At 33.0% G+C, this 24755-nt stretch overlaps 1 protein-coding gene across 4 annotated transcripts in view; it reads left to right on the top strand.

Annotated features, from left to right (window-relative positions):
- Positions 1-24525, top strand: part of ERBIN (erbb2 interacting protein) — a 114672-nt gene extending 90147 nt beyond the window's left edge. For 3 of the 4 annotated variants that reach the window (XM_017664255.3, XM_073235624.1, XM_073235627.1), the window contains 10 exons: positions 924-1109; positions 5435-5549; positions 7168-7351; positions 8987-10529; positions 13778-13921; positions 17252-17368; positions 19733-19942; positions 21017-21109; positions 21592-21666; positions 22457-24525. In XM_017664255.3, the coding sequence (XP_017519744.3) occupies positions 924-1109; positions 5435-5549; positions 7168-7351; positions 8987-10529; positions 13778-13921; positions 17252-17368; positions 19733-19942; positions 21017-21109; positions 21592-21666; positions 22457-22564 (2775 nt within the window). In that variant the 3' untranslated portion in view covers positions 22565-24525. The remainder of the gene's footprint in view (positions 1-923; positions 1110-5434; positions 5550-7167; positions 7352-8986; positions 10530-13777; positions 13922-17251; positions 17369-19732; positions 19943-21016; positions 21110-21591; positions 21667-22456) is intronic. The other variant, XM_073235636.1, reaches the window with a different exon arrangement.
- The last annotated feature ends 230 nt before the right edge of the window (positions 24526-24755 follow it).

Here is a 24755-nt window from a genome sequence, read left to right as displayed (position 1 = left end):
CCCTCCATTGCAGTTACTGTCCATCACGTTAGTAAGATGCTATAGAGTCACTACTTGTCTTCTCCGTGCTGTAGTGCCTTCCCTGTGACCTACCTCTATTGTGTAAACTCTTAACTTTTTAAATTATAATTAATAAAAATATGGTTTTTTGTATACACTAAAATGTACTCCTATTTAGTGTCGTGGTCTTGGCTCTCTGAACAAAAAGCTGTACTAATTGGTGAGCCACCTAATTGCTACTATTACTACTTCAGGGTATCTATAGATGGTCCAGATGGTCAGAGTTGTGTCCATAGATGATCCAGATGGTCAAGAGTTGTGTAAACACAGCCTTTAAAAATCATTTCTTGAGACAAAGAATAAGATAATGAATGTCAGAAAATTCACTGTTATGAAAATAGTTTTTTGCCCCTTGGAAATACTAATCCACTCTACCAGTTTTTATTTTAAATGTAATTGCTCCTGACAGACCATTGGCATTTCCTTGGGATGTTTGAGAAACATACACAAATCCATAAACTGTGTGTTCCTTTAATGGACTTTTTGCCACATTGTATCACAGAAACAAGTTTTACTACCTTACTAGAGATACTTTACATTCCACAGTGAGAATAAAACAGTCTAACCATCCTGTGTTTGAACATGCTGAGCTCAGTGACTCATTCAAGAACACCAGCTTTGCAGCTTCTAAGATGAAATGTAGCCTCAGGTAAATTGTAAAGTTTAATGTACCTCATGGACCTTTCTGGACCACCTGTTTCCAAAATGAGCATTTTTCTTTGTGAATGCTACAGATTTCCATGTTTAAAGTTTCTTTGATTTATCCAGAATAGGAAGGTGTTAAATTACCTTTAAAATTTCATCTGAACTATAAGAATAGATATGAAGCTTAAGGAATATGAATTCTATATCTTTATTCTTAGACTTCAGAAAGTACCACTCCAGAAAGAAGCAACAGTGATGAAAGAGAAAAGTTTATGACAGGAAACTCTATACAGAAGATGAGTGAGCCTGAAGCTGAGGTCAGTCCTAGGAATCTACCAGTGACTGCAAATATGAAAACCTCCGAGAACTTGAAGCACATTGTTAATCATGATGATGTTTTTGAGGTATGGCTTTAAGACTATTCTGGAATGATCATAACAGCTGATAAGAATTTAATATTGTTTATAATTTAAGATAAGAGAAATCTCATGTTGATAGCAAATATGTTAATACAGTTGCCATTGAAAAAATTTATACTAATGCATCCATTACTTGAAAATTAAAATTTTTATACACACTGTACTCAAATGTTTGCTGTATAAATTAGATTGTGGCATTTTTATTCTGATTCTGTAAAATACATACTAGCAGCTACTTTTATTTCTGTAACTCAGAAATGAAAAGGTTGCTGTAGGTGTATTTCAATTATTTGACTATTTAAGCATTTATCATTAATTGTGAAGCTTTTTTTTTTCTTGAATGTTTGAGACTTTTTCAGTTTCTACTAGTGGGTCAATAAAAACCAACTTTTAAAAAATATAGCTTTATTGAGCTATAACGCAAATACTATATAATTCACCCATTTAAATAAAGGGTATATAATTCAGCGGCTTTTAGTACACTAGGAGTTATGTAACCTTTACCACAATCCTTTGAGAACATTTTCATTACCCTAAAAAGGAAACCCATACTTCTTAGCTGATCTCCTGCACCTTTCTATCCCTCTGAGCCATAGGCAACTAGTCACCTATTTTATCTGCCTCTGTAGATTTGGCCACTCTTGACATTTCGTGTTAATGCTATCATTCAGCATATGGGGTTTTGCAGCTAGTTTCTTTTACTTAACATAATTTCTGTGTTATCCGTATTATGGCATGTATCTTTACTTTCTTGTATCAGTCCATTTTTTATGTCTCAATACATTTTTATGTCTGAATAATATTCCATTGTAATTTTCAATAATGGACATTTTGATTTTTTTCACATTTTGTCTATAATGAATAAGGCTACTATGAATATTTGAGTACAAGCTTTTGAGTGGATGTATATTTTCTTCTCTCTTGGGTATGTACCTAGGAATAAAATTACTAGATCATATGGTAACTCTATGTTTAAATGTTTGGAAGATTGCTGGTTTTCCAAAAGTGGTCATACCATTTTTAACATTCCTCTCATACCTTTGCTGGAGATAGTAGCAAATGGTAAAACTAATTTTAAAAAATGAAATTCTTAAGTTTTTTATTTATAACTATATTATCCATTATTGTACTGACTAGCTACAAGTGGCTATTTAAATTAAGTGTAATTAAAAATTTACTGAGTAAAATTTAAATTTACAAGTTTTAAAAATGTAAAATTTAACCAAGCTTCTCAGTTATACTAGCCATGTTTCAAATGCTCAGTTACCATATCTGCTAGTCAGTGTCTACCATGTTGAACCCCCCCCCCCACAATTAGAGTGCATCCATCATTATATCAGGTTCTACCAGAGAGGAGAACATTGCTGTATAGAAATAGTGATACTGTGGGTTTATAACAGCATCTTTATTCCTGAAAATTCAAATATGTTCAAAGCACATCATCTCTCTTCAAGGTTATCTTGTGAGCCAGTATTTATTACAGAAAAATCTCACGACTTTTGAAGGTATTTTAAATGGATCACATCATGCAGTGTACTGTTACAAGTCACTGAATCTAATATAGTCTGTGAAAAGGGTATTATTAGGTTTATCCCAAAGAACTTATTACTCATTCATTATATTTTCTTGTGTGTAAGGCACGGAGTTTGGAGCAATGAGTGGCAGAATGGATAAATGGATATATAATCAAGGTTAGACAGTGCTAAGTGTGTAAGAAAAATTCTAAGTAATAAAAATACGAAGTGCTACAAAATTTAGAAAAGAGATATTTTCTGGCTACAAAGAACCAAGAATGATTTAAGATGAAGGAGTCACTTAACCATTACCTTGAAGTATTTCAATTAGCAAAAATAAGAAAACTGAATGAAACATGGAAGGAATAATAATAGCAAAAGAATGGTGTTTGTAAAATGTAGAGAAGTTCATGTTCCATCTGATGAATATGTCAGGGACAGTAGTATGAAATAAAATTAGTAGCATGGACTGGAACCTGATTAAGAGGCCCTTGAAAGCCAGGCTAAAACTTTGGATTTAATGTTCTATACTCTTTGGGAAGTCGCTGAAGGCTTTTTAGCAGAGCATTATGTGTGGTAGAGCTGTATGTTGGAAATTATCTAGCAACAGCTACTGAATTCTCCTAGTGTGAGTGAGGGCTTTTTGAAATGATGGTGGAAAATGCAGACTGGAAGTTAGTTGCAAGAATATTAAGGATGTACTGTGTAAATATCCCTAATTATAAGGAATGGAGAAGGAATAGTCACATTACCATACCTGAGTGGAATGATGATGCCACTAACAGAAAAAAGGGCATTAAGAGAATAAACAGGCTTATAAGGACAAGTTTGCTTTTGGATATATGGAATTTGAACAACTGACAAGACCACCAGATAGTCATATTTAATGGGTAGTTGGAAATGTGGATCTTTAACTCACAAGAGAAATCAAGGCTAGATTATAAATTGGAAAATTATCTACATTAAACATAATTTTTAAAGAAAATGCAGTATCCAAGGGAAAAACTTACAGCTAACTGCAGGAAGATTAATTGTTGTGAGCAAAGGTGACAAGAAGGCGGGGAGGAGATTCAGGAGACTGGAGTTTCCAGGAGCCCAGGTATAATGTAATTTCATGAAGGAGAAAGTCTGGTCAGCAATTTAAGTGCTGCAGTAACAAGATCAGGACAGACCATTGGCCCATCTTTTTCCTATTCTCTCATTCTTAGCATTCATTCTGTTGTTAAGTCCTATTAATTCCAAAACTTCTGTCAATTTCTTTTTCTCTTACCAGCCATCACTGCCATTACCTCAGGACATATGTCTTTTTTCTTCAGGACAGCTAGATTCCTTTCTGCCAGTCTCTTTCTCTTTGTACACCAGAGTTACCATTTTAAAAGAAAAATTGATCTTGTGAGATCCTGGCTTGGCAACTTGTAATAATGACCAACACATATTTAATTGAGTTTGGACTCAGAGAGTGGCCTTTCACCATGCAGTCCAGTCTACTTTTTCTCCTGCTATTTATTCTGAGCTCTATTTCATGGAGCTGACCTGACATACCTTTTCTTATTTCCATGCTTTCTTCTACTCAGAATGTCATTCCCCTCTTAACACGCCCTTCAAGACTAAACTGAATTTATGTTCTTTTCCTCTTCTACTGATTAGCAGTCTACCTCTTTCCATTTTAGTAGTATAGCATTGAACAGGGGTTGGCAACTATGGCCTAGAATGGCTGGCCTACTGCTTGTCTTTGTATGGCTTGCAAGCTAATAGTTTTTACATTATTAAATAGTTGGATAAAAATCTGAAGTAGAGTATTTCATGACATGTGAAAAATTAGATGAAATTCTGTTTTACTAGCACATAGCCATAGTCACTTGTTTATGTATTTTCTGTGGCTACTTTTGTGCCACAGTGGCAGAATGGAGTAGTTAAAGCAGACCATATGGGAGGCCAAGTGTAAAATGCTCACTAGTTGGCCTTTTTACTAAATTAGTTTGCTGATCCTTTTTTTTTTTTTATTTGGATATGGACATTTTGCTGTCCATATCTTTATTATGGCACTTCTAAGTATCTAAGTCATAGTACAAAACAAATTTTTAAGATATTTTATGTATTTTCATCATATTTATTTATTATTATCATGTTAACTTGGAATAATTTAACCTACCAAGAAGGTCAGATTTTGTATGTAGTATATACAATGTCAGAATTTTTCTTTTAATACCTGTTGGCTGCCAGGTTGCTTTTGTTTGTTTTCTATATAATAGCACTCAGTGGTAGACACTGTGGGACAATTGCCAAAGATTCAAGAAAAACTCATGGGAAATAATAACATATTGTCTTCAAATTGGGCAAAAATTGCTATTAATTCATTTTAATGGAAGAACACCTGAGTACTTCTGATTCTTTGGAACTCAGTTATCCTTGAGGGAATAAATTGAGGATTGAAGGAGAGATTTTTTTTGGGCCACCCTTACTAAACAGAGTTTTTAGTGTCAGGGATTGGATTTTATTTATTTTTATTTTTCTGGCACTTGACGTAATGCTAGGCACATAGTAATTATTAATACACTTGAAATAAGGCCTGCCACAGAAAATTATCCCATAGACTGGCATATTGTTAATAATTGTCATAGTTTTATTGCCATATCTTGAAAAGCAAATCACATACTAGTTTTAGTCATTACTATGTTAAATAGATTTCATACATGTTCTAAATATTCTTTTCTCTTTGAAGTTTTTATGACAATATTTATTTATTTGAAGAAACCAAGATTTTTTTTTGTAAATTTTTTTTTTTCTTTAAATTAGGAATCTGAAGAACTCTCCTCTGATGAAGAGATGAAAATGGCAGAGATGCGACCACCATTAATTGAAAGCTCTATTAACCAGCCAAAAGTGGTAGCACTTAGCAGTAACAAAAAAGGTTAGATGTAAAGGAAAGCACTAAGAGAAATGGGCTCAGTAGAAGTTATAATTTTTTTGGAATTTCATTAAATTATTTAAAATATTTTTTAGAAACAATTTTTAAAACATACCTTTCTGAAAGGTCTATTCCTTATCTCTCCTTAAAGAAATATCTTGATAGATTTTTTTCTCTTGCCTCATGCAATTTTACTTACAAGGTCATGGACTTTATAGGAAGATAAGCCTAATTATGGTTCCATTTCTACCGTTCATTTGCTGTGTGATCCTTGAGCTACTTAGTTTTATCCATATGTGCACATCTTTTTTGACATACAATGAGGCTAATTAAGGATTTTGTGAGTATCAAATGTAGTAGATGATTGAGTAGACTCAGATCTAGCACAGTACCTGATGTATAGTAGATGCTTGTTATTTTATCAATCCCAGGCCTTTCTTAGCATCCACCTCAGCAATTCTGTCATACAACATAGAATCTCAGGAACTCTTAGAAATGAAAGGGAACTTGAAGGCCCTCTATCCCTTGCTTTTATCCTTCCCTCACTCCTCCCCACCAGTGCCTGACCATGTCTGCATGAATAATTTCCACCAAATGTTTATCCAGCCTTTGCCTTTATGACATCAATGAAATTTTTTGTCAGGGTGGCCCTTTGATAGCTTGAGTTTCATAATAATAATGGCAGTGATATCTGTTAAATACTAGTTGCTATTGTATTAAATATTTCAAGTGCTATTGTCTAATTGTCTCAGTTGCCAAATGATAAGGAGGTGGAAGAAGAGGAATATAGCTAGGAAAGAATTTAAGTGCCATCTATTTTAGCAATATATTAAAAATAAGAATTCAAGATCCAAATACTTTAAAGTTGAAGTTACAGAGCCCTGTGTGCCAGTGTTTTCAACTGAAAACTGTTGACTACTTGAACTGTGCTTCTAAGATACTTGGAAGAGCAAAAATATCCTTAATTCATGTACTCTCCTATGACCATGTCTATATATACTATTTCTGTCATTTGGCTAGAATTGAGATAGTTAAAAACAGCCTAAGGGTTGTAAAGATTATTATCTTTTTATCACTACTTTAAAAAATAGACAACTTTTTATACTACCTGCCTATAATGGAATATGAATATTTATTTCTGTTTATATACATTGTTACATACAAAACCATTTCACATAGAGCTTACTATGTGTAATTCTTTGAAATGACTTAATAGGAAGAGAGCTGACCTTGTGAAAATTCCTTGATTTGTTTGGTTTTTGTTTTTTGATTGACTGTATTGCTTATTTATTGTTAGAATAGATGAGAATTCCATATGTATGAAATAATTTCTTCCCCAGATAAGTTTACCAAGGCTATGAACTGTACTATATACTTTCTGTTATGACTTTTTAAAATTGTAAATGAATGGAGAAGCATATTCACTGAAATGAATTCATATAAAATCTTTGTGGTAGGACTGAATTTTCAAAAGTCCCTCTGGTCATCTTCTTTCTTATCTATGTAATTCCTTACTTTGTATATTGAACCAGGGCAATATAAATGCCATTAGTCATCACTGGAAAGTATTTCACACATATTCTTGGCAACTTTATCAACGGCTTGAGTTTTTTTGTTTCAGATGATACAAAGGACAGAGATTCTTTATCAGATGAAGTAACACACAATAGCAATCAGAATAACAGCAACTGTTCTTCTCCATCGCGGATGTCTGACTCAGTTTCTCTTAATACTGATAGTAGTCAAGATACCTCACTCTGCTCTCCAGTGAAACAAACTCATATTGGTATTAATTCCAAAATCAGGTTTGTGGACATCTTAATGAAATAGTTTGTTTGTACAGTAAATAGAGATAGTAGGACAAGTAAATGTATATGACTAGAACAAAGGATTTCACAAATTAGTATTTTAGAAATGGTTCAGGCATTATATAATTTCTCCCCATTTTATTACCAGCTTATTTAACTTTTATACATTTCCATTTTAGTCTTTTAAATAGGGAAGAAAATATTTAAAATTCTCTTCATTAAAAGCTTGAACAGTTTTACAATATTTCTAGTATTCTGTAACACTACTTCAGCCTATCTGGAGTGATTCAGATTGAAATGAAATGGGTATTTTTACAGTTAGAAATGCAAAATGGTTTTGGGGGATGCCATTAAAGGACATCCAGTACTTCCAATTAGTGCTGAATTTTGTAAATCAAACTCTGAAACAAGACATAATTCCTATAGTCTGGAACTTAGCTTAAGTTTAAAACAAATTTCTTACTTGAGCTTTCAAGAATTTTGGCTATTAAAGTAAGACTATGCCCTTTTACCTTCATGTAAATATCTACCAGCCAGAGTGCTTAATAGAAAAATTTGGGTTACTACTGAACCCAAAGCTTATTGTACCAATATTGTTGACTATTTTTTCAAGTTAAATGGTTCTTAAATTCCAGATATATTTAAGTTGAACTTTTTATGTATTGTTTGTAATAATGATTATTTATATCTATTTTCTGAAATTGAGGCTGAAATGTAGTGTGGTAAAATAATGATTTTTATAACTTCTTAGATGTTAACATTATTAACTTAATCTGTTGAATAATAAAATCTTACTAATAATGTTGGGAACTAGTTTAGTATTTTATAAATCATGTTTTTTGTGAAATGAAATAAGGAATAAGAAAGGGACATAGCTACACCTTTTTGTTATATTTCTAATAATGAGCATTATCTGTTACTGAGCAGGAAGACTGTTATAAAGGAATATTTGTTGAAACATAAATATTTATACAAGAGGACTTTTTTATGTCAAAAGTAGAAACAACATTTTCTATAATTTTAGAAAAGCACATACATAATTATTTGCCAAATACAGTGTAGTCATGTGGTTAGATTTAGTTTCTCTTTTGATCTTTCTTCATATTTTGTAGACCCTTAAACAGTTGTTCTTTGCTATGTACAATTCCCTTATCTATATATTTGAGTTAATAATAACTGCTTAGTTAATATGATTAACTGGTTAATCAGGTGACTTTTCAGAATTATTTGTAAAAATTCTGTGCTCTTTACTCAACTATGCATGTTACTGTCTTTCCATGTTTTATCACATTTGTTAAAAAATGTAGCAGTAGAAAAGGATACATAAGTTCATTTTTTCATTGTTTATCCAGACTACTAAACTATATTCTGACAAAATGATTGCTATTGATGAAAATTCATCTTGATTAGCTATGAATTTTAATTAGTATGTTTTACATATCTCTATTTAATATAAATCTATATTGTTTAACTTATAATATCTTAATATTATATACTTGATAAATGCCTTTCATCTGTGACTCCCATAACTCTTTAACTTTGTGTACCTACACATTAACTAATTATTAACATTCCCTATTACTAAGAAAACTGGGCTTTATGATGTTTGTGATAAAACTATCCTTGTTTTAGGCAAGAAGATGAAAATTTTAACAGCCTTTTACAGAATGGAGATATTTTAAACCATTCAGCAGAGGAAAAATTCAAAGTTCATGATAAGAAAGATTTTAACGTACCTCAATATGATTTGAATGTTGAAGAGCGATTAGTTCTTATTGAAAAAGGTGTTGACTCAAAAGCCGCATCTGATGAACCTCACAAATTAGACCATATCAATATGAATCTTAATAAACTTGTAACTAATGATACATTTCAACCAGAGATAGTAGAAAGATCAAAGACACAGAATGTAGTGCTTGGAACAGACTTTTTAAACATTAATGCTACAGGAGAAGCAGAGCACTTGGAAAATGGAAACAAGTATCCTAATCTGGAATGTGTAAATAAGGTAAATGGACATTCTGAGGACACTTCACAGTCTCCTAAGAGGACTGAACCACATGACATCAGTTCTTCTGTTGATACGGGTATTTCCAAGAGCACTGAAGATCTCTCTCCCCAGAGAAGTGGGCCGATTGGATCTGTTGTGAAATCTCATAGCGTAACTAATATGGAGACTGGAGGGCTAAAAATCTATGACATTCTTAGTGATAATGGACCTCAACAGCCAAGTGCAACAGTAAAAGTAACATCTACTGTTGATGGGAAAAATATAGTCAGGAGCAAGTCTGCTACACTTCTGTATGACCATCCATTGCAAGTATTTACTGGTTCTTCTTCATCTTCTGATTTGATAACAGGTACAAAAGCAGTTTTTAAGTTTGATTCAAATCATAATCCTGAAGAGCCAAATATAATAAAAGGCCTCACAAGTGGCCCACAGTCTATGCCTCAGATGTACGGTCCTCCACAGTATAATGTCCAGTACAGTAACAGTGCTGCAGTCCAGGACTCTTTGTGGCATGCCAAGCAAAATTCCCAAATAGATCATGTCAGTTTTCCTCCTCAGCGTCTTCTTAGATCAGAGAGCACAGAAAATCACAATTATGCTAAACATTCTGCCAATATGAATTTCTCTAACCATAACAATGTTCGAGCTAGTACTGGATACCATTTACATCAGAGACTCGGCCCAGGGAGACACGGGGAAATGTGGGCCATCTCACCAAGTGACCGACTCATTCCTGGAGCAAGTCGAAGTACAATTCAGCGACAAAGTAGCACATCCTCTACAGCCTCTGTCAGTCTTGGTGAGTCAGGTCCCACAAGGCGGGCCCAAGTCCCTGAAGGAGATTATTTATCATACAGAGAGTTACATTCAGTAGGAAGAACTCCAGTGATGTCAGCATCACAGAGACCTCTTTCTGCACGAACATACAGCATTGATGGTCCAAATGCATCAAGGCCTCATAGTGCTCGACCCTCTGTTAGTGAAATACCAGAGAGAACTATGTCAGTTAGTGATTTCAATTATTCACGGACTAGTCCTTCAAAAAGACCAAATGCAAGGGTTGGTTCTGAGCATTCTTTATTAGATCCTCCAGGAAAAAGTAAAGTTCCTCATGATTGGAGAGAACAAGTACTACGTCACATTGAGGCCAAAAAGTTAGAAAAGGTAATTAAATGTGAAATTTTCATTTTCCTTCTAATGAATTTATTTTTCTTAGAAATTTTGGTACTGTCTTTTAAATAAGCTGAGACAAGATATTCTGAATTATTGAATATAAACTTACATTCTAAGAAGTTTTCCCTTGGTACTGAGAATAGAGTTCCAAGCTTAGACTTGTATAGACTCAGGAGGATTGAGATTGGTAGTATAAGCTTCTTTCCCTTCTTACTCTTCCCAGTGTGTTCTAATGGGCTTACATTTACTTTATATGTTTGTTTGTGTATCTTTTAGATTGTGCCAGACATTTATAAATAATACATGTATACACATGTGTACCTATTTAGCGTTTTCTGATCTCCTCTCATCTATTAATAATTTTTATGTAAATGTGTGTACAAAAGTAGCCATTTACTCTATAGTTAAAAGAATAACAAGAAATGAATTGTAAATGTAAATATTTGACCTAAGATTTTCCCAGTCCATGTTACATGACTAACACTGTCACTGACATGATGGTTTCTGGCATGGCATTTACTCTTGAGTTTTCTGGATTGCAGTTCCGACCTATTTGAACTCAGGTGTCTATGACCCTAGTGTAGTTGTGGAATGGCTGGTAAAATAACTTAGACTCATGATCAGTTCATAACTTTATGTGTACATGTCTTTTTTAAAGGAATTTTAAAAAATTTTTAATTGTTCTATAAAACTGTTAGTGCCAGAATTCTGTGGCCCAAGTATGTAAGGCATATTCTTTCTTTTAGATTTACCTTCATACCTCTCAATCAGTTTTACCCAAGAATTATCTTACCTCTGTTTACTAAACATATGTTTTTAAAAATAGCTGATTATGTATGACCTCAGTTTGTCATTATTTTCGAAAGTTATTTAGTTTGAAATTTTCAGAAATGCTGAAAACATGATCACTGTCTTTTATCAAATCCCACTGAACCTCCACCTGTAATTGTTAGCTGTTTTCAATGTTGTCCTTTCAGCTTTAAATAGCTGAGCATATATAAGTGACAGGCAAATTCATTCTCATTTATCCATTTTGTTTCAGCTGTAATTGTACATACTGTTGAGGCTTTTTGAACTAGGTGAGTGTTTTCTAAGGAATTTGGAAATTTAAGCAGAGGAATAGCATAGCTGTTTCATAAATAAACTTCTGGTGATAGTATGGAACTGGATTTGAGGAGGAAGAAGCTATAGTTAAATTGATTGAGTTATGAGACTGTTTAGAGGTCCAGAAAGTAAATGAAATGAAAAAATGCATCAGTAGAATTGAGACAAGGGTAGAATTTCAAGAGACAGTTCTGAAATAGACTTTGTAAGAGTTTACTTCTGACTGGACTGTTCCTATAATCAATCAATCATTGAGGAAAGGGAATTAAGCCTGAGTTCGGTGCCTTGAACAACTGGTGGGTGAGAACGTCATTAACCATTACTGGACATAGAGGAGGAAGAGATGAGTTTGGTTATTGTTATATTGTGTGTAGCTGATACCTCAGATGGCTCTTCTCCCACTGCTCCCCATCTGACAGACGTGCCTGGACTTCAGAAAGAGAAAACAATAGCCAACTCATTGTTCATTGTGCTCCTCTGCTTATATATTTAGAAATTTGCCATTCATTTGTTAGTAGAATGCATGACAGTAGTTTCCCAGGTGAGGCCACTGGTAATTTAAGGTGAGAATTAGTTCAGTGAAATTAAGAGAAGTCTTGTGAGGACACAGTGCAAAATGAGTCCAACCCTGGAAGCACTGGTTGAAATGGTGGAGGATGACAGAAGATCTCTGTGAGCTCCTCTGCAGCTCCTTTTACTCCTCTCAGTGTTTTCTGATTAGTTTAATCAAGTTTTGAGATTTTTTTTTAGATGAGATGTATTTTATGTTTGGGTTCCAGGTACAGCTTGTTGTTGAGGTGGAAAGAAAGGGCTTACTACTATAAGGTTTAAAAAGCAAGTAAGCTTCAATTGCTTAGCTATTTCTGTATAATTACAGAACTTCCAGATGGGCAAAGTAGCAACTTTTGATTTGGGGACTTACCCAAAGGTAGGCATTGTGAAATCCCTGGGGAAGTTTTTCAAATGTCTCCCATGCCATCAGAATCATGTTCGTAATTTTATAGATATTTTTTGCCATGTTAATGTTTCTTGGTGTTAGAGATAAACTCATTATCTGTAAAGGGTATATATTCACTAAGAGCAAAACAAATGCTTGTTACAGCATTTCTGCATCTCCTAGTAACAACCCATGTTTAAAATGTGGCTTTTCTCTAGTTTGACAATCAGATCCTCAACATTCAGGGGCATGACTAAAAGCATCCACATGAAAGAACAGTAGTTAATCTTGGGAATAAATAACACAGAAACAGTAAGAGTCAGGCAGGGCATTAAGGTAATTTTTCAGGCAGCTCTGGGATAGCAATTATGAGTTCATGTAAATTCACACTGTAGAAGGATTCCATCTGTGGTTCTTCACGTTCAAGTAGCAGAAGGGTGCCACTCCTAAAATGTAATGATCTTCAATGCCTATTTATTTTATGAATGGGGAAAGTTTTTACATCTGCAATTTCTAGTTGTTATTTTTTTCTTGATAATTATAGAGCAGTGGGAATCTTTTACATGTCATATCCTAAAACTCTGAATGTTAAAATTTTCCCTAATATAAGACATTATCAAAATGTGGAATATATATACACATACATATATATATTAGAAAATGCAGTGGCCAAGAGCCAGGTAATTTTTGCAAATATATTTTATGTTAATGCATATTTAAGCTCTACTTAATAAAGGAAAATTTCTGTAAAATGAAGCAAACTCTAGAAATTTATTTTGACTTAGAAACTGGTTGTTGGTAAAATTTATCTTTATGGTGAAATTAATTTGTTCTCTAAATTACAATATATATACACATCTGGGTATGAAATCAATTCCTATTTTCCAATGAACTTCTAGTAAGATACATTAGGAGCAAAGGAAATAGCATTATAAAAACAGCTATATGTTTGTACTTTCTTCTCTAGTGTTTAAACGTGTGTGGCTGGATTTACATGTAATTTATGTGTATATGTATGTAGCCACATAAATATATGGTAAATAGTGCCAACTTCTTTAAGTGTCACTAAAAATTCAGTGTTGAATGGTATTTCTACATGGTATTGGGGTTACTTTTGTATATGTCTATGTACATAACCTGTCTTGTGAATTTTGCATGCTTCACTAATCTCTGTTAAATCTATCCCCTCTTTATTCAGAGCATGCTGTCAAGGTCCTTTAATTCCACTTTTACTGCTGTAAGCAGCTTACACTCTGGCAGCTCTAGGGATCTGCATAGCAGCCAAGGCAGTCTTGCCTTGAGTGTTGCAGACGGAAGAGGTTCTGGTGGGCACATTTTTCGTGTGAGTACCTGTAGTAGACCAGTACTTTCAGTACACAGAAGAAAAAAATACCCCACATGTTAATGTTTTAACATTTCTAGAAAATAAATTTATACTGTGGGTTAGATACCCTGATTACCAACCAGTTCTTCCATGGCTTAGTTCTAAAGCTTTCTGCAAAGCTAATTGGGTCTTTATCTCTTCAGTTTCTTTGGTCATAAGCTAAGGATATAGTCAAGTTTTGTTGGAATCAGAGTAACTGAGAGGTTTTTTAAAAATTATTATTCTTAGCAGTGGTTTCTCTTAATAGAATTAGCTTGCCCTCTCTAACTCAAGGTTTTACTGTTATGCCATACATAATCCACAGAAGGTTTTGGGGGAGAATAATTGTCATTTTAGTGACTTAGGATTGGCAAATAAAAAGCACTACCTGGAACTAAGTTTAATCATAATTTGCTGAATATGATTAAATATGAGGATGGAGAAATTACAAGAAGTACTAGTGAAAAGGCAAAACCCAAGTCTCTTCTTACCTACATTTCCGCATAGTCATTAGTGGTGAAGAAGAAAGGTTTATTCTTTTAAAGTTAAGGGTAGGAGATTAGAATGGCAGAGGAGGAGAAAGAAGAGAATTATAATGTGGCTCTGTTTTAAGATTTTTCTGTCTAACAACTTGAGGTGTTAGCATTACTTCTAAATAAATATTTCCTTCTGTCTCCCTCCTTCCATCCTGAAAAGATGTTTCTTCTCTAATAATCTTAGTTTATTCCCTCCCTATAGCTGTATTTTCATATTGACTGTGCGTACTTCTGGGTCCTTTGCTTTTTCCTGAGTGTCTTCTCTCCCTCTCACCCCAATTTTAATATGCTGCTGGCTTTCCTTTGTTACGTTCTAGGTCAGGCCTCTCATATATTTGCTTTGTTCTGGCTGGGCGTCACTCACCTTCTGCCTCCTGTCACCTGCCATCACTTTGTTTCTATGTCATGGTATAGTGGCAGCAATTGTAACTTGTCAGTTTCAAACAGGGAGAGAGAAGAGTGATGGCTGTTAAGTCCTGCGTTTCTCATACTATTCCATCTGAAGCCACAAATAAAAGACTAGGGGCTTTTTATTAGGGAGTAATCACTATAGTCATCTGAACAACTGTTCTTTCCAAATTCTTGAAAGGTAATTTTTGCTTGTTACTGTTAGATTCAGAGCCTCTGAGTCTATTACATTTTACTTTTTCATCCATAATTTACTTACTCTTTTAAAGACTAAGTAAACCATAGTTGTACACTCAGGCTGTAGTTTAAACTTCAGGCTGTGAACTGAGCTGATAATTACGCATTCTGAAACCGCAATTCAAAACGAGAAGGCAAATAAAGTATTCATTGCATAAATACACAAATTTAGATCAAACCACATTAAAAATGCTAAGCTGCAGTTTGAACTAGCAACTTACTGCACATGATCAATCTGTTGCAGATAAAAGTTTCTAAGATTAAATTATAAACCCTTAGGTTTATATGTATCCTGTGGCATATCATAGTGAAGTAGATTTCAGATTATTTTTCAACATGCTGATGTAGTTTGAATATCTGTGTTGCCAGCTCTATACAGTTTTAAAAGTAACAGTAGTGCTATTTATCACAGTCTCATTAGTTTTCTAAAATACAGCAAGGTATGTTTAGTTTAAAATTATACGTGTCTTGTTCCCCAGTCTTATTTATAAGAAATATGCAGAGACAATGAAAGGTTGAATGTGTTTTTCCTCAAAGGCTATCAGTGAGGCAAACTAATAGAAGGGTATTATTTGACATACGAAATACGAACTTTAGCTCATTGTAAAAGCATTTCACCAAACCAGTGCTTTTGAAAATACCGAGATAATATTAGTGTGGTGGAATTAAGTGAAAACAAATTTTATAAGACCATTTATTTTATAAGATGAATCATTTTATAAAACCATTTATATAATCATTAAAAAAATCCTGGGTAGTACTGTGCTGATAAAAGAACAGCAGTTAGTTTTTTTGTTTTGTTTTTTTGTAGATAATTATTTTTTATTGAAGGGTAGTTGACATACAGTATTACATTAGTTTCAGGTATACAACACAATGATTCAACATTTATATACATGATAATTCTAGCTACCAGCTATCACCATACAAAGTTGTTACAATATATTGACTATATTCCTTATGCTATACATTACATCCCGGTTACTTATTTATTTTACAATTGGAAGTCTGTACTTTTTTTTTTTTCTTTTTGAGAGGGCATCTCTCCTATTTATTGATCAAATGGTTGTTAACAACAATAAAATTCTGTATAGGGGGGTCAATGCTCAATGAACAATCATTAATCCACCCCAAGCCTAATTCTCGTCAGTCTCCAATCTTCTGAAGCATAACGAACAAGTTCTTACATGGTGAACGAATTCTTACATAGTGAATAAGTTACATGGTGAACAGTACAAGGGCAGTCATCACAGAAACTTTCGGTTTTGATCACACATTACGAACTATAAACAATCAGTTCAAATATGAATATTTGATTTTTATACTTGATTTATATGTGGATACCACATTTCTCTCTTTATTATTATTATTTTTAATAAAATGCTGAAGTGGTAGGTAGATGCAAGATAAAGGTAGAAAACATAGTTTAGTGTTGTAAAAGAGCAAATGTAGATGATCAGGTGTGTGCCTGTAGACTATGTGTTAATCCAAGCTATACAAGGGCAATAAAACATCCACGGATGCAGAAGATTTCTCTCAGAACAGGGGGGGTGAGGTTCTAATCCTCACCTCTGTTGATCTCCAATTTCTCACCTGATGGACCCCTGAGCAGTTAGTTTTTTTACCAAAATTGTTTTGTAATGTTCAACAGAAGTATATTTTATATGCCCTTACAATTTGGGAGTCTTTGATTGATAACTAATTTATTGTTCCAAGTATTAAAAGCAAGGTATTACCGTAAATTAAAAGCCTTTACAAAGAGATAGCTAAACAGTATATTTCCTTACATACTTCCCACACATTACAAGAATAAGCACTTTGCTGTGTAAGATGGTTAAAGGTGCTAACATTTTTTTCCAGTTATATTGTGATAGAACTGACATGTAACATAGTATCAGTCCAAGGTATACATCGTAATGAATTGTTGGATGATTACCACAGTAAGTTTAGTTAGCATCTAGCATGAAGATACCAATACTGATGGCAGCTATGATAGTAATGTTTGATTTGGTTCTTCAGCTTCCCATTACCTGGCAATATTTTTTCCTAATCTCTCAGGTGTCATTATTTTGGTTTCATATCTTAAAGATCTTTATTTGTTTACTTTTTATTTCCCGCTTATTTGAAGCATCCCCAGACATCCTGTGGAGATCCTTGTCAAGATGATATATTCACCTCAGGACAGCAGAGCTACTCATCAGCTACACTGAGTCACAGAGATCTTCCTCCAGACAGCTTGATGAAAGTAGGTGCTCAGGAAATAAATAAAGGAGAACCTGTGAGCTTACTATGTTTTATGACTTGATGTAGAAATATTATCATAGGCTTTAACACTAAAATAAATTTTTGATGACTTTCCCCCATTAATTTGTAAGGGTTTCTTTTTAAATAATCAAGAAATATGAAATAGAATTTCAGTCTGCTATTTCTCAGTTTATTCCATATTTTTTTCCCACACTGGAGAGCCATTTTATTGTTATTTTTGGAGTTCTATAGCATCACCCTCTTCTGTTATCATTTGAGTCAGAGACTTTTTTTGGCATTCCTGATAGTAAACCTTTTAGAGAGTTAAGATAAACCTGTCTAAAATTCTTTACTCAAGGATATTTTTCTGTTACTAATGGTGTTTTGAAAATACTTTAAATATAATTAGAAATCACCTTGACTTTTGTATATGGTAGAATAGATGATGGTTGTATTCTTAATACTTTTCTAACTAAGGCATCACTAATTAAGAGTTTATTTTCCATCACCATTGTCAGATATACAATTTTTTTCTTTAATATTTATCTGCATTTCTCATAACTAAGTCCATATCCCTTAGTATAACCAGATATAATTCATGAAGCATAGTTATATGTTACATAAAAATAGGATCCCAGCCATTTAACATAAGTCTATATGCATCTGTTTTACCCTTCTCTTGTTTTTATTTTCTTTTTTAATTAAGCTCTTTCATCCAACTTTTCTTTTTAATATCAATTTTGTGGTTTAGGTTACTGAGTTTGCTTTATGCTTTTTATTCTGCTGAGCCATATGCTAATGATACTTTAACATATTCCATGGATATGTTTAACATTAATATAGAATGTCAGGTATAACTAAGTCAGGGAGACTTTAGAATGGATCAGCAGTAATACTGTCTGGACAGTTCTTCCAGGAGAAAGGTATTGAATCTGCACAGAGAAGGAAGTGGTATAAACGTGGAGAAAGGTTGTGTGCTTTCTACAGAGTTGTGCCTCAGTAATAAATAACAGCACAAACCATTTCAGTACCCCGGCAGATAAATTGCTTCGCGTCTATAGTGGTCAAGTAATAAACCACATTTTTTCTTAAAAAGAGGGATAATACAGTGATTTATTCTCCTTCTGTCTAAATAATATAAGATTTGTCATAGAGTTGTACCCTGTTGTGAAACATTCATATATGTTTCTAGGCTTCAGAATTAAGTTCTCAAGTATAACACAATGAAAAACAGACCTTTTTTTCTTTTTAATTAAAAATCTTCACCAAAGCCAAACTGTTTGTATCCTTCAAGCAAGGTTCACATAAGAGCATATAGTTCTGAAACACTGCCATAATCTTTTCCCAAACTTTTCTCCTTTTGGATTATTTTAGGGAAATAGGGCTCAGATATTTCCCTCACAGTTTTTCTGTAGTTTCCTTGTGGATGAGGTCACCTTTTTATTAATAATCAACAATGAAACTTTAAATGATGAATAGTGTAAGGGCATTTATTTACTCTACTACACAAAAATCTCTTTATATGCAACTATATATAATATAAATGTGACCTCTTATTTTTCAGATTGATACCTCACATTAACAGAATAAGCTATTAGCCATAATTCAAAAAGGTGATTTCAAGTCTAAAATTCAGATTCAATCTCTAAAAAACAAAAGGCATTAAAACAATTTAACAACAAAATAATTTCATGTTTTTGTGTAGCTTCTGAAAAGTTAAATAGAATGTCAAGGTTTAATTTTTGTGGTTTAATATTCTATGGAATTAATATTTAGAGAATTTATTGCCCTATTGCTGTCTGGTATGCACACACAGGAAACAAATGAATTTACTACTACGTAGATAAATTGACTTGTTTATTTGGAAAGAAAGAATAAAGGCAGAAAATACTGATAAGGAGAAAATTACACCACAGAATTCATTACTTTTGTTCTGAAGAAAACAGCAAATGCATCTTTGTGTATATGTTAGAGATTTAGTGTGGGAAAAGATAACCTTTAAATGAACTTAGATAAATTTTTTAACTTTGGTATATTGCCTACCAATTTAACTTTTGATTACTGTTAGAAAGATAGGTTTGTTAATATTGAACAGAAAAGCAAGTAATTTTAAGTGTGGATATAATTTTCATTTGAAACCTTTAAAGAGTGACTATTAGTAAGCACCCAGGCAGTTTTATAATTAAGACATTGATAGCTTTTTTCTTTTAGAAGTGTAGAATTAGAAAATAGCTTAAGTGTCATGATATTGTATGATTTAAAATGTTAAACTCTGGTGCTTTTGTAATAATCCAAGAAGAAAATCCAAATATTTGTAATAAGACATTATTATCGGTCATTTCAAGACACTTTATGTTTTTCTTAGATACCTTTGAGTAATGGACAGATGGGCCAGCCTCTCAGGCCTCAGGCAAATTATAGTCAAATACATCAGCCCCTTCCTCAGGCATCTGTGGCAAGGTATCCCTCTAGAGAACAACTAATTGATTATTTGATGCTGAAAGTGGCCCACCAGCCTCCATATACACAGCCCCATTGTTCTCCTAGACAAGGCCATGAACTGGCAAAGCAAGAGGTAAGAATGACTAAGAATATTTTTTTAAATGTGAGATTAAACTTTTTATATATTTTGTAGATGATTTGATTGCTAGCAGTAAATCCATATGGAATTTGAACATAGTTTTTACCAATCTATTCAAAGGTTTGGTTTCATGTTAAGTTTGTAAGGTGTTAAACTTCATGGTTTAACTTGACTCTAATCCCCCCTATTCTGATTGACATAGGATTTAGTGTTCGGGGCGTGATTTTTTTTTCCCCCTAATATGTTGTTTTTCCAAAATCAGTTGATGCACACCTCAGGAATATAAGTAGTACACCATTAAACCTGAATGGCATACTGTGATTTGCTATTGTTATTTGGCACTCAGAGTTTGAAATTTGAACTATTTTGAGAATTAAATTTAATGAAGTGCTTAAAAAGTCACTAATCATACCTTCATGTATTTTGATAGTTTATTGATAAAATACTAATATTAGAAAGTTAAGTAGAGAAAACAATGCTTTAGTCATTTCGGTTTAGTCTCTGGGGAAAGGGAGTGGTTTGTAACAAAAGTTTAATTCTTGGAATCTTTTTTCATAGTTCAGTTATAAAAAATTCTCAATTGATCATTAATCCCAACTCCTTTGAAGTGTACAAACAGATTCAGGAAATGAGGAATTAATATCCAGCAACCACCCAGGGATCTGTTAAATATCTTACATATGCGATAGACAGAAATACTATGTGATTTATATATTTTACAAATGGAAACTGACCATAAAGTACATATTTTGTGGGTATGCTCTATGTCATTAAAATCCATGATTTCTAAAAAATAGGGTCAACATTAATTGGTTGCCTGTCCTCACAAGGCAGTGATAGATTAAGTTAGGAGCTATGCTTTATAATCCCAGCTGCACCTTTCGTTTACTAACTCAGTAACATAATTTTCCATGTCGTACTTTCATTTTGTCTGCCTGAATATTTATTTTAGGTGAAACCTTACATATTTGTATTTTATTGATTGAACATAATTTAGCAATATTTAAATATGGATATCTTTGTACGTAGATAGTAACAATAGTTTATTTTATTTTCATATTAACTTAGATTCGAGTGAGAATTGAAAAGGATCCAGAACTTGGATTTAGCATATCAGGAGGTATTGGGGGAAGAGGAAACCCATTCAGACCTGATGATGATGTGAGTTTTGTTTATATATCCTTGAAATACCCATAAAGTTTTATTCAATAATTTAATACCTCTTACACATAAGTGAATATCTAACATGTTTATATAAATCTTGACAGACATCATCTTTTGACTCCTTTCTGTATTGTTCAGCTTTTTGTTTTGAAATGTGATCAGTTCAAATTGTTTGAAGAAAGTAAATTTAACTAAACGTTTTAAATGTTCACATTTTCAAGTGATTATTGATTTTTTTACTTTTCAGCACATCTATAGAAATAACTTAAGCACTTTAACAGAAATTACTATACTTTTATGTCAAAATTACAAGAGACCAAAATAATACTGGGTTGTCACAATATTATTCGGAAAAGACAGGGAAAAAATTTGTACCATGTTTAAAATATTTGCATACTGTGAAAGAAAGATTGTTGGTTGGCACTGTGTTATTTATACTGTTTTCAATTAAATAATCACCTTGTTTGTTGTTGCTAAAGGGTATTTTTGTGACAAGGGTACAACCTGAAGGACCAGCTTCAAAATTACTGCAACCAGGTGATAAAATTATTCAGGTAACTAAGATACATCTTTCTATTATTTCCTTTATATTTCATCTGCCTCATCAAGGAATTATTAAATGCCAGATTTGAAAAGAAGCATTTTATGAAGTTTATCTTCACATATTTATGGATGAAAACAGTGGCATTTCTTAGAGGCCACTCTCTAGTGCATTCATAATTTAAAGTATTTGCACCTTGTATCTTGGAAAATCATACTGATATTTTTTAATGTATGTTTTTATTTTAAGTTTAGGAAACTTCTCTAAAACAAGATGAAGGAAGAATGTGTGTTGTGGGAACTAAAGGATTTAATTGATGTGAAGCACCTAGAACTATGTGTCTAGTATACAATAAGATCTCAATAAATGCTTAGCCTCAATTACAAGAAGCTTAGTGTTCTTGATCTGTTGGTCCAAGGCAATGAGAAGGCGAAGTCTTGCCTCTCTCCTACCCTTGCTGTGTGATGACCTCAGTAGCACATTAGCGCATACCCACCACACCATGGCAGACACTGTGTCTTAGAGAAGTGCTTCCTAATATCATGTTGCTACAAAGGAATCATCTGAAAATGTCTGCAAGATAACAGGTTTCTGAGTCCCTTCAGAATCTCTAAAAACCTTCAGAGATTTTATTTCCATAGATGTGGGGTAAGGCCCAGGAGTCTAGATGTTGTTTTAAATTGACAAAATGATTCTTATTTTCTGCCAGGTTTGTGGACTACTTGGCCGGAATTTAAATGCACAAATGCAAATAAATTACTATGAAATACTTTTCTTAAAATGGTATTTCTTCTTTCTTCTAGGCTAATGGCTACAGTTTTATCAATATTGAACACGGACAAGCAGTGTCCTTGCTAAAAACTTTCCAGAACACAGTAGAACTCATTATTGTACGAGAGGTTTCCTCATAAAAAACTGTGGATGAAAGAGGGGGGAAGACAGCAAGATTTACTGGAAGATACTTGGGGGGAAATTAATATTTTGACTATTTTTATATAAATAAAGAAGAACTCAAAAAATTATGTTCAAATTTGTACATTAATGAAATAATGGAACTTGTGGTCATAGGGAAAGAACCACTGTACAGTATATAGGGGAGACTGTTGAATTCATAACATATAAAACATGTCGTTAGGTTTTTAAACATAGCAATCAAGGCTACAAAAACAAACATGTTGTTTTTGTATAGATTGTAGGTTTATTTTTGGATTTCATACACATGACTGAATTGTGCAAGGCTCTAGCCTTGATTGTAGCCCAGAGACAGATGGCAGAGCTGTCTGTCTCATAGCTTTTATGCCCGTATTTTTATTCAACTACTATTAATGTTTTTCTGCTAAAAACTACTTTTTTTTAAATGTGGGCAAGAGTTTTGAAGTGTTGGCTTTTGCTATGTGCACATTGAATTGAAGAGTGAGTAGGTGAAGGTGGTGGTGGTGTGTTCACTTTCCAAGGCCAGATTAAAACCAGTTAATTCATCTAACAATCTGGAAGCAAAGAATGAAGAAACAGCTGTCTGTTATAATGTGTTTTTATTAGTAGAAAAATGCAATAAAAATGTAATGTCTTAAGAAATAAAGACAATAATTGCATTTTATGAGCTCTGCAGGATCTGTTGTTGTCATAACCATTGACAATACATTTGCTACTGGTGATTCAATTTTTAATTTTTTAGTCATGAAATTTTTCACTCTACTGTCCATGCATGTTCATGAATTTTCTGTGATAATGGAAGTCCCTTGATTTTTTGCAAATGGTGGTACTTGGAATCTCTTTTATAATTAGTACTCCATTTTAATCTTAATTTATAATTTTTACTTTAGGCAGCAAATGAAACTAAAATGGCCAGTTTTAATTTTGTTTTGCTATAACAGAAAATGTAAGAAGATTTAGGAAAGCCTCTTGATTTTTTTGGCCTCACATTGTCTTGGTAAAGTAAAGTAAAGGGAAACAGTACGCATGGAGCTAGGAAACCAAAGCAAGTTCGTGAAATTGGCACAGTGATAGAGAATGCTGTGGAAAGCTGTAGAGCAAAGAGATGGGTCCTCGAGGCCTCTCAGTGTGTAAAGGTGTTCAAATAAAGGGCTGTTCCTACAGGTAACATTAAATGTGAACTCGATACTTCAGAGTCTTTAAAGGGTTTCTAAGTGTATCTGTGTAATAGTGTTTTACCACCAACTGCCTTTGTTCCTTCCTAGTGTAATGAATGTTTGATAGAGGTCTATTAATTTTGTTTATCCAAACCATTAATTTTATTTGTTTTTGTTTTGTCTGTGTAATTAAATAAAATTGGAATAACATGCAATGGTAAGAATTAGTGCATGGTTATTTGGACCAGAAAAAAGTGCCATAGAAGACCAATAACTGTTTTTAGTCAAGGCTAGTCTGGAGCCTTTCATTAGAGCAATATTCAGTTACTGCAATTCATTTTTAATTACTAAGAAATATAATTTTGGAATTCCTAGTCTGTTATGCTTTCTTCTTCAACCATGCTTTAATTAATCCTTTTATAGGACTAGCAAAAATAGCAGTCTACATTATTTTTGCAAAGTGAGTTGAACTCACTCCTTTCCTGCTAGTCAGAGTAAATAGGCAGTACTTTTAAAAATATGTGAACTCAAATATTGCACTTCTTTCAAGATGTTATCAATTGATTATTGTACTGTATAGTTTTATTAGTACTGATTGAAACCCTTTAACAACTCTTTGTAAATTTTAACTCATTTTAGTTGATTTTTCAGTACTATTACTATTTACATAGGAATTGATTTTTATGGATATAGTAGAAGAAATGTGTTGTATTTTGATAAAATTCATTTATTGTATGTGTGTTGTAATCTCAAAAAAATGACGAAAAGCTTCTTTAAGACAAGCCTCAGTGTTTCCTTTATTTATACTTTATTCTAAAATATTTTGGCATTGTAAAACATTCACATTTTTATTGGTTTTAATCAATTTTTCACACATTCTGCTTTTAATAAGAATACATAAAATACAGGTAATTTTTACTTTTTCAACTACTTTACCTTGAATCAGATATACAGACTATAATTTTGGAAAAGGAAATAAGCCACAAAGAATAACTGATTTATCAGCCATCCA

Source organism: Manis javanica, chromosome 1 (genome assembly GCF_040802235.1).
Source record: "Manis javanica isolate MJ-LG chromosome 1, MJ_LKY, whole genome shotgun sequence".
In the NCBI taxonomy this organism is placed as follows: domain Eukaryota; kingdom Metazoa; phylum Chordata; class Mammalia; order Pholidota; family Manidae; genus Manis; species Manis javanica.
This window is presented reverse-complemented; position numbering and strand designations above follow the sequence as displayed.